At 46.5% G+C, this 13,534-nt stretch overlaps 2 protein-coding genes across 3 annotated transcripts in view; both read right to left on the bottom strand.

The window, feature by feature from the left end:
• Positions 1-3,658, bottom strand: part of bop1 (BOP1 ribosomal biogenesis factor) — a 5,283-nt gene extending 1,625 nt beyond the window's left edge. The window contains exons 1-8 of the mRNA XM_034892829.1: positions 3,396-3,658; positions 2,387-2,593; positions 2,199-2,306; positions 1,855-2,009; positions 1,660-1,777; positions 1,146-1,460; positions 303-464; positions 100-199 (exon numbers count right to left, since the gene is read on the bottom strand). Coding sequence (XP_034748720.1) covers positions 100-199; positions 303-464; positions 1,146-1,460; positions 1,660-1,777; positions 1,855-2,009; positions 2,199-2,306; positions 2,387-2,593; positions 3,396-3,623 — 1,393 coding nt within the window. The 5' untranslated portion in view covers positions 3,624-3,658. The remainder of the gene's footprint in view (positions 1-99; positions 200-302; positions 465-1,145; positions 1,461-1,659; positions 1,778-1,854; positions 2,010-2,198; positions 2,307-2,386; positions 2,594-3,395) is intronic.
• A 5,601-nt stretch (positions 3,659-9,259) lies between these two features.
• The window catches only part of hsf1 (heat shock transcription factor 1), a 9,783-nt gene continuing 5,508 nt past the window's right edge, over positions 9,260-13,534 (bottom strand). Inside the window, exons 8-14 of one of the 2 annotated variants that reach the window (XM_034892676.1) lie at positions 13,154-13,311; positions 12,351-12,498; positions 11,051-11,122; positions 10,528-10,633; positions 10,326-10,379; positions 9,961-10,009; positions 9,260-9,698 (exon numbers count right to left, since the gene is read on the bottom strand). In XM_034892676.1, coding sequence (XP_034748567.1) covers positions 9,586-9,698; positions 9,961-10,009; positions 10,326-10,379; positions 10,528-10,633; positions 11,051-11,122; positions 12,351-12,498; positions 13,154-13,311 — 700 coding nt within the window. In that variant the 3' untranslated portion in view covers positions 9,260-9,585. The remainder of the gene's footprint in view (positions 9,699-9,960; positions 10,010-10,325; positions 10,380-10,527; positions 10,634-11,050; positions 11,123-12,350; positions 12,499-13,153; positions 13,312-13,534) is intronic. The other variant, XM_034892677.1, reaches the window with a different exon arrangement.

Here is a 13,534-nt window from a genome sequence, read left to right on the forward strand (position 1 = left end):
GGAAAAAGGCTGCAATGAAACAAAGAGTGAAAAATTTAAAGGGGTCTGAATACTTTCCGTACCCACTGTATATAGCAAGCAACCATCCACTATTATTACAGTGTGAGTGTCCGTGTACCAGAGACTGTGTTGTTGGAAACGGCTGCAAGTCTTTTGGTTTGGGAAGTTTGGGAATCAGATCCTCGGGATTCACATTCACCTGGAAACAGATAGGTAGAGAGACAGACAGGTAGAGAGACAAGTTATTGATCAGATCTTCTTCACAGACAGAGCGTGCTGCATCCTGATTGGCTAAAGCTCACCCTCATCTTCCTCTGGCGGGGACACAGGTAAAGGTCCAGGCAACGCTCGAACCTCTCGTGGATGAACCGAGAAAACGCAGGAACCTGACGAAGGCTCGAGAATTTCCTGGGGACAAACGGTAACTTCCTGTCACATGGGTCCTGCTGCTCCCACATGGCCCGCTGCAGACAGACAGGTAGAGAGACAGACAGGTAGAGAGACAGACAGGTAGAGAAGTCAGTGCCGGAGTGCCAGTATTAAACAAGAAATATGTTCAGCATCAGGTGTATAGACTCCAGACTCCATGTAAATAATCACTACTTTTAGCAGGTATAGAGCAGCATATCTCCACCAGACTCCATGTAAATAATCACTACTTTTAGCATGTATAGAGCAGCAAATCCCCACCAGACTCCATGTAAATAATCACTACTTTTAGCAGGTATAGAGCAGCATATCTCCACCAGACTCCATGTAAATAATCACTACTTTTAGCGTGTATAGAGCAGCATATCTCCACCAGACTCCATGTAAATAATCACTACTTTTAGCGTGTATAGAGCAGCATATCTCCACCAGACTTCATGTAAATAACCACTACTTTTAGCGTGTATAGAGCAGCATATCTCTACATGTAAAAGGGTGAATTAAGAGTTTATTCCAACCAGACCAGAGTGGTGATTGTTGGAACAGTGGAAAGATGAACCAAGACGGCTATTGGTAGTTTTATTTAGTTTCTGTCCACTTTGACTGAAGTGTGTTTTACGCTCATAAAAGTGGTGATTATTTACATGGAGTCTGGTTGGTTCGATGAGGACAGGTTCTGTCTAAGTGGTTTCTTTATCTAACAGGACCAAGGTTACCTCCTCGTTGGTGAACAGGTACTCTGGTGGCGGGTTGTAAGACTCCTGGTGACCCGGCAGAGGGATTTTGGGAGCGGGGAGGTGCATCTTGTGTCGGGCCAGAATAGAAGAGTCCTCATTGGCCCAGAGGTCGTAGTAGCGCCCCCTGCTGTCGTCCTCCACCCGCCGTGGTTTGATCCAGCCCATCTTTATGGCGTGCACCAGCTTCGACACCTTCTCCTTCTCGATGAGAGACGGGATGAAGCTCCGCTTGTCAGCCGGCCGGTTGGTGACCGGGTGGAGCATCACGTCCCGGCTGAAGAACTCCACCTGGGGCTGCAATCAGACAGATATCAACACTGTAATTAACGCATTATAACAATAACAACGCGATAATACCGTTAATTATAAACAATAATACAAGCTGAAGAAGAAGAACATCTGGCAGATACACAGTAACAGGAAGGGGCGGGGCTTCATGCGTCACCTGAGAGTACCTCGTTGACATATTTAAATAAAGTTAGGAGACGCGTACCTCGTACTCGTTGAAGTTGGCGTCTCCAAACTGTCCTCTCTGGAGACGGTTGACCAGCTGTACCTGCTCGTCTGACAGCACGACATCACTTCCTGTCTGCTTGTCGGGGACGGTTCTCCTGCAGACGGACAGACAACGCATTAGCACCGTTAGCATGGTCTTAGCATGATGTTAGCATGCGGCTAGCAGGCTCACCAGTAGTCGGGGTTCTCCATCTTGTCCAGGAAGTCGTCGAGCTCGTCCTTGTTCCTGATTGGCTTGTAGATTTTCTTTCCGTCCAGGTTGTAGCCAATGTGAGGGAAGTCCCGGTACCACTCCATCGGGACGTTCCCCACCGTGTTCCTGATGTCCTGAAGACACAAAGAGACATCAGAGACACATAGGACATTAGAGACACAGCTAGACATCAAAGACACAGAGACGGTCAGAGACAAAGATAAGAAGGTCAGAGACAAAGAAAGACAGAGACACATGCTAAATGTCCTGGAGACCTGCTAAATGAACGCAGGAGAACATGAAGGGACAGAAGACAGACTAACCTCCTCATCAGAAGAGTCGTGGACGTACTCGTCTTCTCGCTTCGCTTCTTCCGTCACTCCTCCCTCCATCTCGTCCGTCTCTGTCTTCTTCACTTTCCCCGTCTCTACCTGCAAGACAACACAGCTTTGTCAGAGGAGAAATCAAAGCATGGACATGTTAGCATGTGAACATGTTGGTGCACACACACCTGCGGAGTGTGCCGTGGCTCCACCTTCAGATCTACTTCCTCTTCAACTCCATCTTCTTCTTCATCATCTGATAATTCTTCCTCCTCCTCGTCTTCATCACTCCCAGAATCCTCCAGTCCTGAGAAGACGCTGTCATCGCTGTCTGAAGCATCCTCATCATCCTCATCTTCATCCTCCTCCTGAGATTTCTTTGTAAAGTCAAAGATCTGAAGAAGAAAACCGACAGATTCAAACTGCTGCCACCAGACTCCTTTCAAAAATCTGCTGATTTAAGGAAAGCTTCTTTGAACCAGAGTAGTCTAATGTCACGACACGCGCGCACACACACGCAGGGACACAAACACACGCATACAGACAAACAAAAAACCTTAATGATTTAAGAAAAGCTTATCGGAAAGTGATCAGACCAGACCAGAGTAGGCTAGCCCTACTGCTAACGCTACAGTGAAAACAACCTCGTTGTTAGCCAAACACACGCGATCCTCAGACCTGAAGGATAGTCCCAGCGAGAGCAAAGGCCCTAAAACAGCAAGATTCTGAATGGAGTCTGGTGTGAGTCCGTCTTGGCGCACGGAAGCCAGGTTAACGTCAGCTAGCTGCTAGCTGCTGTGTTTCCAGGTGTAACCAATCCCAATGACCGGGCCGTTTTTTCGCCAGGTTAACACTGATGACCCAGTGCAATATATTTAAGATTAGCATGTTTATCTAAAGTACAGTCGACCTGGCAGGTACTGCGTGGTCTCCATTCAGAACTCCGATGAGACTATGGCCATTTTAAGCTGCTCTGCTCGTCTTTAACGTGTCCACGTGCTCCCGTTGGTGAGTGGACCCAGGGGGAGCTCCACTTCGGTTCGGATCATCTTTCTGACATTAAAGCTCAATCTGCACTGTTTTCCTCTCCTTTACCCAGCTGCGTTAGCTTCTCCGGTTAGCATGCTAACAACTAGCCGCATTTCTTTCTGTCTGTCTGTCTGTCTGTCTCTCTCTCTCTGCCCGTCTCAACTCCACCTCTTCCTCCTCTTCTTCTTTATTCCTCTTTTTCACGCTTTTCTCCGGTTCTTTCTCCTTCATGTTTGGTGTCTGCGCGCCGCTCCGCGTGCCGCTGCTGCTGCTTTCCTCCATCACACAGCACGTGGGATCCTGCAGGGTCAGAGGTCCTGCGTCACAGCCGCCTGACGTCACAGCCACGGGGGGGGGGGGGGCTCTCCTCTCTAAGCTTAGCTCCCATGGCGCCATTTTAATGCTACGAAGCCATCACCTGCCGTTAGCATCCCATTGACTCCCATTCATTTTGATGTCACTTTAACAGCGAATAACTTTCCATCTGAAGCGTTTAAAGACTTTATTTGTCCGTTGTTTACTTCTAAAGAAACACGAACAAGATTAAAAAGGCTCCCTTACCTCGTATCTCACGTTATGGATCCGTAGCAGACGTTTTTATAAAAATAGGCCAAGGATTAAGTCATAACCACGAGACTTTCTGTCCCACAGTAAAGAAACTACTGTATAGTACAGGATAAGCTAATGTTAACTAGCATGTTAGTTAGCAGTAGTTAGCCTTTGTCTGTTTGAATGTTAACTAGCATGTTAGTTAGCAGTAATGTAGCATGTCCAAGATTTGTTTAATATATTAATTATACATTTTATTATATTATCTAACACTTGCTGAACCTCAAAATAAAAGTCAGGCAGTGGACCATTTGCTTAGCTTCAAAATAAAAGTCCTGATGTGTTCCAGATTTCCTCTGAAAAACACACAGGAATATAAATGATCAAAACACACTTTTGAAGAAAGAAAGACTAGACGACATCTTGGTCAAAAGGGGGAAGTCAGTCGCAGTGAAGAAAACAGCTTCCGGTTCAGATTAGATGCCAAGATTCAAATTAAAAGACCAAAAGTGTAAATGTAGGATGTCAACTGTTCTTGTGGTTTGTCTCAAGGTGAAGTTAATGTTAATGTTTATATTAGACCAATTATTACCATATAAAATCAGAAATTTTTTTTTTCTAAAACTTGCTCCTCTTTAATGTGTGGGGGGGCTCTGGCTCCTGCTGCTCAGGGGGGACCTCTTCTTTAACCACCAACAGCTGCTCAACATCTGCAGGAAAACAGCGTCAGCAGTTTCTGGTTCAGTTTAGTTGCTGAGGATCTAAATAAAAGTCCGGAAGTTTTCCAATTGCTGAGCTTCAAAATAAAAGTCCGGAAGTGTTTCAGATTTCCTCGGAAATAGGTGCAGGAAGATAAATGAACAAAACACACTTTTGAAGAAAGTCAAATACTTTATTACATATTCAGAGCTCTGAGAAAACAATGAACTAAATTAAAGATGAAGGTAGTTTCCTTTTAATGTGTCAAGAAGAACATACATTTTGGTCTTGCAGTGACATTTTTTCAAAATTTAGTTGTTTGTCTGAAGGTGATTATTTTCACCTTCTTAAAGCAGAAAACACAGAATGGACCCAACCAATCAGGGTTTGGATAGGCGCTGCATCACCCCCTGGTGGCGAAGCGGAGATGACAAGAACATTTTAGCTTATCAGCAATTAAAAGTTTTAATCACATAATTTCCCTGATTAATCGCGATTAATCGCAAAATGAAATAATAAATTCAAAACGAGTGTATCTAGTGTATAAAGTAGTGTATATAGTAGTGTATATAGTCTAATTTTTTTTTAATGTTCTGCCATATGAACAAAGTGCGCTAACATTTGTTCTGCAAAAACTTCCCAGCATTTTGTTTATAAAGTAGCAGTTAAATAAAATATTTAGTTACATCTCGACTTAAACATAAAGTATTCATCATGTCCAGAGATGAACTCATCTGGTTGGAACGTGTTGCTAAGCAACTCCTAATGTCCACGTCCTTCTTTTCCATGTTCTTTTGTTGTTGCTCTGACTGCAGCACACACAACTTTTCTGCACTTCGCAAGGACACTGTCCAACGTTAAGCAGAGACACTGAGGGACACTGTCCAACGCATTGTTAAGTAGAGACACTGTGACAGAGTGCTGGAGAGACAAAGCAGGGGACATGATCAGAAGATCAGATTTCGTATCTATTTGTCCTATTTGTCCTAACTGCGGGGACTTTATTTGACACATTCCACTGCTGTGCAACTTCAATAAAGTGTCCCGCGCATGTCTCAGCATAATGTCTCTCCTTTGTTTTCATTCCAGTCAGAGCACGTGAATGCAGCGCCCACTTTTCATCAGTATAATGCACTGGAACTTCAAGATAATTCTGGTTACCCAGTGAGTCCACTAGTCCCCAGTGAGTCCAGTAGTCCAGTAGTCCCCAGTGAGTCCAGTAGTCCCCAGTGAGTCCAGTAGCCCAGTAGTCCCCAGTGAGTCCAGTAGTTTTTTTGGTCATAATTCCACTAACCGTGTTTGGAGGAAGAAGAATGATGAGGACCATCCCAAGACCACCATCCCTACTGTGAAGCATGGGGGGTAGCATCATGCTTTGGGGGGGGGGGGGGGGGGTTTCTGCACATGGGACAGGGCGACTGCACTGTATTAAGGAGAGGAGGACCGGGGCCATGTATTGGGAGATTTTGGGGACCAACCTCCTTCCCTCAGTTAGAGCATTGAAGATGGGGGTCGAGGCTGGGTCTTCCAACATGACAAAGACCTGAAGACCACAGCCAGGAGAACCAAGGGGGGGCTCTGGAAGAAGCAAATCAAGGTTCTGGAGGGGCCTAGCCAGTCTCCAGACCTAAACCCAATAAAGAATCTTTGGAGGGAGCTCAAACTCCAGCCCAGGAACATGACAGGTCTAGAGAAGATCTGTGTGGAGGGGGGGCCAAAATCCCTTCTGCAGGGTCCCAGACCTGTTGAAGAACTACATGAAACGTTGGAAACAAAGGCTGCTGGACCAGATATTAACATGGATCTTCTCAGGTGTTTAAATACTTATTTGCAGCTGTATCATACAAATAAATAGTTAAAAATCATACATTGTGATTTCTGGATGTTTTTGAATCTTTTCTCTCCTGTGCGGACTACCATGTGTGTCTGTAAACTTCCTCTCTGTGTAAAAGATTTCTTACAGACTGAGCAGCTGAAAGGTTTTTCTCCTGTGTGAGTTACCATGTGGTTCTTCAGATTACTCCTATCAGTGAAAGCTTTACCACACGCAGAGCAGCTCTGTGACCGTATGATCGAATGATCAATCGGACCAACACATTTATGTGTTTTGACATGGTGACGCCAGGCAAATCTTCTGTTACAAACACTGCAGCTGAATCTTTTCTCTCCTGTGTGGACTACCATGTGTGTCTGTAAACTACCACGCTGTGTAAAAGATTTCTTACAGACTGAGCAGCTGAAAGGTTTCTCTCCTGTGTGAGTCATCATGTGTCTCTTCAGATGTGACTTGTTACCAAATCTCCTCCCACACTCAGAGCAGCTGAATGGTTTCTTACATCTTGAATCATGTTTCAGAGAGTTTAAAGCTGACCGAGGTTCTCTGGTCTCCTTCCAATCAGCACTGTCATCAGTCTCAGGTTCAGAAGAGTCTCCCGGCTGGTCTCCAGTCTCTGGTTTTAAAAGTGGATGTGGGTGTGAGTTCCTGGTTGGTTCTTTTCCTCCACAGTCCTCTCCATCAGCTTCTGTTTCCGTGTATTGAGTTTGTCTCTGATGAAGCTGTGAGGACTGAGCTTCCTCTTCATCATCTTCACTCTTCACAGGGACAGGAGTGAATGGGAACTTGGTGATATCAGCCTCCTCCAGTCTTTGAAGCTGCTCTCCCTCTTGACTGATAAACAGATCCTCCTGTTCCTCTTTAATGTGTGGAGGGGGCCTCTGGCTCCTTCTGGTCCACAGTGGAGCTACACTCCTGCTGCTCAGGAGGAACCTCTTCTTTAACCACCAACAGCTGCTCAACATCTGCAAGAAAACATATTAATCTTTACCTCATCTTATTATGTAAGCCTGTCACTCCACAATGGCAAAAGTGTTCCCAAATGGCCTACCTTCCTGTGTAGCCATGCTAAGTGCTAGCATGTCCATACCCACACCGTTTTTCTCCATAAAAGAGCTGGCAACTCTTGACAACACTCTCAAAAATCAGGGCTCTAGCTGAAAGTAGAAAGTTCTCTTTGTGAATCTTAACTGCTAGCATGTCCAAACCAATACAATTTTACATGTCCCCAAGTGACCAAACACTCCCTAATGTGTCCCTGGTAATCCAGGGGGGTAGTACACGTGAAGTTGCATGGAAAGTACACCTCCGAGTGTTTTAAATTGTCCCGCGGTTCCTTACCGTTGCTCCCCCTGGTGTTTGAAAGTGAGTAAATGGGACAATGGGGAACACTTTTGAAAAAAGTTAGACGGGGCGCAGCTCACCCTGCTACACTCTAGAGTGCCCTACTACGTCCAGCTCCGCCCTGGTATGTCCTGCAGTGCCTTGCTACTTCCACCAGTGCATATCTCCACCAGACTCCATGTAAATAATCACTGCTTTTAGGGTGTATAGAGCAGCATATCTCCACCAGACTCCATGTAAATAATCACTACTTTTAGTGTGTATAGAGCAGCATATCTCCACCAGACTCCATGTAAATAATCACTACTTTTAGTGTGTATAGAGCAGCATATCTCCACCAGACTCCATGTAAATAATCACTACTTTTAGTGTGTATAGAGCAGCATATCTCCACCAGACTCCATGTAAATAATCACTACTTTTAGTGTGTATAGAGCAGCATATCTCCACTCTACATGGAGTCTGGTGGGTTGGCGACGGCCTGTTAAAGAGAGAAGATTCCAACAGATGTTGATATGTACGGTATTTACATAGTTAAGGAGTTGTAATGGTACACATTAATAATAATAAAAATTATAAATATAACAATAATGGTAGCAGTAGATTATTTCAAGCCAAGGCTATTGCACAAAACAGATAATGCACAGATGATATTGTCCAGTTTCAACCTCTGTGTGTGTGTGTGTGTGTGTGTGTGTGTGTGTCTAGAGGGAGGAGTTATACATTTTGATGGCCCCAGGCCACCTCAACTGGCTCCTTTCGACGCGAAGGAGCAGCGGCTCTACTCTAAGCTCCTCTCGGATGACTGAGCTTCTCACCCTATCTCTAAGGGAGACGCCAGCCCCCCTCCTGAGGAAACCCATTTTGGCCACGTGTACCCTGGATCTTGTTTTTCGGTCATTACCCAGCCTTCATGACCATGGGTGAGGGTAGGAATGAATATTGCCCGGTAGATCGAGAGCTTTGCCTTCTGGCTCAGGTCTCTTTTCGCTAAAAGTAGTGATTATTTAGATGGAGTCTGGTGGAGATATGCTGCTCTATACATGCTAAAAGTAGTGATTATTTACATGGAGTCTGGTGGAGATATGCTGCTCTATACACACTAAAAGTAGTGATTATTTACATGGAGTCTGGTGGAGATATGCTGCTCTATACATGCTAAAAGTAGTGATTATTTACATGGAGTCTGGTGGGTTTGGTGATGGTGATTTCTGTTTCATGTTAAACTAAAATGATCTTACTCTTTAACTAAAAGGTCTATCTCTGTAGGGATCCATCCCATAATGTTGACACACACTTAGAATAATAACCTGAGTCTGTCAGCAACCACAGAACTTTTAGTGGACGCTGACTGATGCTGAACATTACTAGATTGTTCTCCTTTAAGACGCTCAGACACAGGAACATGGAGAAATGGGGTTGAAAAAAAACAAAGTTGCCCTTTAAGGAGTCGGGTGTTTCAGGTTTGAAATAAAAACACTTTATTTATTAAAGAGATTTCTTCATTCCACCAACGAACTACCAGAGAAGATTCAGATTCTATGAGCTGTGAACGACTGTCAGAGAAACTAACTGCAGTAACGTGGATGGATGAAGATGTTCCTAGCTCGTCTCCATAGTAACGGGGGGGGGGGGGGGTTAAACACTTTCATTCATCATAATAAACTTTGCAAAAATACTCAGTTTCTCATTTGATGTATTTTACACATGAAAACCAACATGCAGAAAACATCTGAAACAGCTAGACTGTAGCCATGGAAACAGCTGGAAACAAAATGACTCAATGAAAGCAGCGAAGAAGAAAAAGCTAAAGTAAAAAGAAGACATAAACGGGTTAATATCTGCATAATAATAATAATAATAATAATAAAAACTCTGATTTCATCCTTTGTTGCTGCGCTCAGACCGCCGTGTTGCGCCTGGTGGATGATGTCAGAGGTCAGAGAGCAGATGGGCGGGGCTTAGCAGTGCGGCGGGGGGGTCATCGGCGGGCGGCTCCGCTTCAAGCAGGATGGGGGCCGACATGTAGTGCACCAGCTGCTTCCCTGGACCAATCACAGAGCAGCACACACACGACCAATCACAGAGCAGCACGCACACGACCAATCACAGAGCATCTAGAGATCATAACATTCACTGTTCAGTTTGAATAAAGATTGATGGAATACTACAGGAAGTTTTGATTACTTAAATACTGCCAAAAACTTTAAAGTAGAGTATAAACTACGAAGTAGAGCCCAGAACTCTACTTTAAAGTAGAGAGCTTGATGTATACTGGTCCGGCCCAGCAGTATAAAGGTGAGATACCTGTGTCGACGCTGTCATCGCCTCCGTTTGGGATGTCATCCGACAGCAGCTGAGAGGGAACAGTGACATCACAGCTGTGACATCATCATCATCGTTGCAGCAACACAAACACGTCTGATACACCGACTGTTAAAATAACGTCTGTAACTTTGTTGTTCCTCCTGCTTCCTTGTGTCACGATGTGTTGATATATATATTTTTCTGCCTGAAGGCAGCAGGAATCGACTGGGAACTACCTGACTCCGCCCCCCCTCGGCTGCTGCTACGGCCGTTACTTTAACAGCCTGTGGGTTATACACGTGTGTTTACATGAATGACATTTAAAAAAGCTTTTAATGTGAAAATACTCAGTTCAGGAAACTCACATTGTCCAAACTGTCGACGTCAAAATCTCCAGAAAAACCAGTCGAACTGAAGAACTGAACACACACACACACACACACGCATATTTATATTAATTATTATGTAACAGTATATAGTGTAAAAATGAATATCAGAGAGAGAGAGAGAGAGAGAGAGAGAGAGAGAGAGAGAGAGAGAGAGAGAGAGAGAGAGAGAGAGACAGACCTCCATCAGCGGGGACGTGTCAAAGGTGAAGGTCTGATTGTTCAGTAGGCTCTGTAGGTTCTCCAGACTGCTGTCAATACAGTCCACGTGATTGGACAGTTCAGATCTGACACAGACAGGCAGATAGACAGAGAGACAGACAGACAGACAGGCAGACAGGCAGACAGACAGACAGAGAGAGACAGGCAGACAGAAAGAGAGAGAGAGAGACAGACAGAAAGGCAGACAGAGAGAGAGAGAGACAGGCAGACAGAAAGAGAGAGAGACAGGCAGAGCGAGAAAGCGAGAGAGAGACAGGCAGACAGACAGAGAGAGACACAGAAACAATCTTGTGTCATTGATGGAGATTTAACAAGTGACCATTTGCAGTAGTTAACCTGTTCATGACTGATCATTTATAACTGTCTTGGGGGGAGGGCGCCCCCTGGATTAATCCACATTTGTGGATTCACATAGGATCTGAACATAAAGAAGATCAGCATTTAAAATTATCATTTCAGATTAGTTACATTCATTGACTCACATATCAGTTCGTGTTGGAACGACGCGCCAAACGTCAGGTGAGAGTCCACCTGCAGAGGGAGGCGGGCGGGGTCTGAGGAAAGCACGTGGGAGGGGGGGTTTAATGACACACCTGAGCTTCAAATGTACTCGCATCTGAAGGGAAACCTTTCAATGTTTATTCACATATGCATTAGTCTACCACACAAGGTTAGAGGCATTCTGGGTAAAACAGGACACATGTCGGGTTAGGGGCAGATTTGGGACGGTTGGCGGCAGGGTTCGGGACAGATGTCGGCAGGTTTTGGGACAGATTTGGGACGGATGTCAGCTGGGTTTGGGACAGCTGTTGGCAGGATTCGGAACAGATGGCTGCAGGTTATGGGACAGATGGCGGCATGCTTCGGGACGGATGCCAGCAGGGTTCAAGACAGTAGTCGGATGGCGGCAGGGTTTGGGACAGATGGCGGTAGGGTTCGGGACAGATGGCGGTAGGGTTCGGGACAGATGTCGGATGGCGGCAGGGTTTGGGACAGATGGCGGCAGGGTTTGGGACAGATGGCGGCAGGGTTCGGGACAGATGGCGGCAGGTTTCGGCAAAGTTGTCAGCAAGTGTCAGGAAAGACGGCGGCAGGTGTCAGTAAAGATGGCGGCAGGGTTCGGGACAGATGGCGGCAGGGTTCCGGAAAGATTTGGGACAGTTGGCGCAAGAGTTCGGGACAGTTGTCGGCAGGGTTTGGGATTGATGTGGGACAGTTGGTGGCATGGTTAGAGAGAGATTTGGGACAGATGTCGGCAGGTTTTGGGATTGATTTGGGACAGTTGGCGGCAGGTTTTGGGACAGATTTGGAACAGATGTTGGCAGGTTTTGGGACAGATTTGGGACGGATGTCAGCTGGGTTCAGGACAGTTGGTGGCAGGGTTCGGAACAGATGGGGGCAGGGTTCAGGACAGATGGGGGCAAGGTTCAGGACAGATGGGGGCAAGGTTCAGGACAGATGGGGGCAAGGTTCAGGACAGATGGGGGCAGGGTTCGGGACAGATGGGGGCAGGGTTCGGGACAGATGGGGGCAGGGTTCGGGACAGATGGGGGCAGGGTTCGGGACAGATGGGTTTGGGATGGATGTTGGCAGATGTCAGGACAGATTTTGGACAGTTATCAGCAGGGTTGGGGACAGTTGTCGGCAGGGTTCGGGACAGATTTGGGACAGCTGTTGGCAGGTTTTGGGGCAGGTTCGGAACAGTTGATGGCAGATGTGAGGTGGTTAAAGCAGATAGATCTCCGTGCAGCCACTCTGACGATATAAAAACAGGAAACTCACCTGTCGATGCAGGCGATGGTCTGACAACTTTGCTGTTTGGAGGGGCAGGGCGCAGAGTTTGGGGTGGGATTGGAGGCAGGCGATTGGCTGGGCGTGTCTGTTGGGAGGGGCCCCGCAGGGGAGGGATCCATCACAACAATGGGACTGACTACAGAGACCAAAAACAGAAAGTCAGGGAGGGACAGACATTCATCTACTGACCATCATCATACCTGTCTCTGTGTCATCTACTGACCATCATCATACCTGACCATACATCAGTTTTCCTGTCTCTGTGTCAGGCGGTTCTGTCTGTGTGTCAGGTTACTCTGTGTCAGGTGTTCCTGTCTCTGTGTCTGTGTTACTGACTCTGTGTCAAGCGTTTTTGATTCTGTGTCAGGCGTTCCTGACTCTGTCAGTGTTCCTATCTCTGTGTCAGGCGTTCCCATCTCTGTGTCAGGCGTTCCTGTCTCTGTGTCAGGCGTTCCTGTCTCTGTGTCAGGCGTCTCTGTGTCAGGTGTCTCTGTGTCAGGCGCTCCCGTCTCTGTGTCGGGCGCTCACGTCTCTGTGTCGAGCGCTCCCGTCTCTGTGTCGAGCGCTCCCGTCTCTGTGTCAGTGATCCTGTCTCGATATCAGGTGTCTCTGTGTCAGGTGTCTCTGTGTCAGTTGCTCCCGTCTCTGTGTCAGGCGCTCCCGTCTCTGTGTCAGGAGCTCCTGTCACTGTGTCAGTGACCCTGTCTAGGTACTAGGTGTCTCTGTGTCAGGCGTTCCTGTCTCTTTGTCAGGTGTCTCTGTGTCAGTGATCCTGTCTCTGTGTCAGGTACCTGCAGCAGGATCTGTAGAGGGGGGCATCTGCGTGTCGTTCTCCTGCAGGATGGAGTTGATGAAGGTGGTGGGGGAGAGGGGGGTGTCCACAGGTGTGTCTCCGACCTCCAGGACAGGACTGAGCGGCTCCTCTTTCACCTGCACCGATTGGCTGTCACTGCGGGTCCAACAAGCCAAGTCATCTTTATATTATTAGATTATATATTATATCAGGGCTGGGCAAGTTAACGCGTTGTCATCGCGTTAACTAATTAATTAATTAATTAATTAACGGCGAAAACACACAGCGTTAACGCAGTTTTTATTCCATCCATCCATCTTCGACCGCTTATCCGGTATCGGGTCGCGGGGGCAGCAGCTCCAGCAGGGGACCCCAAACT

This window comes from Etheostoma cragini, chromosome 14, assembly GCF_013103735.1.
Source record: "Etheostoma cragini isolate CJK2018 chromosome 14, CSU_Ecrag_1.0, whole genome shotgun sequence".
NCBI lineage: Eukaryota > Metazoa > Chordata > Actinopteri > Perciformes > Percidae > Etheostoma > Etheostoma cragini.